The 1,001-nt window shown below is 33.3% G+C and overlaps 1 protein-coding gene across 2 annotated transcripts in view; it reads right to left on the reverse strand.

Annotated features, from left to right (window-relative positions):
• LOC106875541 (uncharacterized) overlaps positions 1 to 1,001 on the reverse strand; it is a 16,643-nt gene that overhangs the window by 1,646 nt on the left and 13,996 nt on the right. Inside the window, exons 14-15 of one of the 2 annotated variants that reach the window (XM_014923738.2) lie at positions 794 to 892; positions 187 to 254 (exon numbers count right to left, since the gene is read on the reverse strand). In XM_014923738.2, the coding sequence (XP_014779224.2) occupies positions 187 to 254; positions 794 to 892 (167 nt within the window). Of the gene's footprint in view, positions 1 to 186; positions 255 to 793; positions 893 to 1,001 lie in introns of those variants that run through there. The other variant, XR_001410134.2, reaches the window with a different exon arrangement.

Here is a 1,001-nt window from a genome sequence, read left to right on the forward strand (position 1 = left end):
ATATTTACATTTAACACCCATTTCAAGATTTGGTCAGCATTACCTCAAAATATAATAATCTATTAACCCCAACTGATTGAGAAAGAGAATCAACCATCACATCAGTCGTTCAGGTTTTCTATTTGATCTGATTCCTTTAACAGTTCTGCTATTTCTTAATAAAAAGACCACCACAATCCAACTTACTCAAACGAAGGCTTAAACTGTTCAATTAAACAAATCTCTTGTTCCAGACAATTAATAACATCAGAAATCTGCAAAAAAAAAAAAAGACTTTATTATGAATTCTACGATTAGAAATATAAACTTTTCAATCCCAACTATGAAACAATGTGAGGGGCCAGAATCCCATCATTTATTTATTGATTTTTGATTTTGTTTTAATGGTTTAATGTGGGGAAGAGGGACAGCTCCATTGACATTTTTCTAGGGTCTCAAGGAGAAGAAAGAGTACATGTTATTGCCAAACTGGGGAATTGGCCTGAATATTTATTATCTGCAAACACACACATACATACTTGCACACACACACACACACACACACACGGGTTTGTGTGTGTATAATGCTACATAGAGTTGTAATCTTTTACATGAAAATGTAACTTAGCAACAGGACAAATAGATATCAATAAAATAACCAGAAGATTGAAATAATATACTGCGATCTATATAACAAAGTAGAAAGCTTTATAATGCAATGCTACAGCATGGCCACAGTCCAACGACTGAAACCAAGAGAAGAATTTACTCAGAATCTTCAACAAAACAAAATAACGGTAAAAAACAGTCTTACCATTGTCAGAGTGAGTTGAGCTTTGGAGTTCTCACAGGAAGACGACTTAGACTTAGAGAATTTGGTTAAGGCATCTTGGTAAAGTTTTAGAAACATCCCCTAAAAAGAAAGATAATCATATATATATATATATATATATATATATATATATACACACACACACACACACACACAGACACACACAGACACACACACACACACACACACA

Source organism: Octopus bimaculoides, chromosome 14 (genome assembly GCF_001194135.2).
Source record: "Octopus bimaculoides isolate UCB-OBI-ISO-001 chromosome 14, ASM119413v2, whole genome shotgun sequence".
Lineage (NCBI taxonomy): Eukaryota > Metazoa > Mollusca > Cephalopoda > Octopoda > Octopodidae > Octopus > Octopus bimaculoides.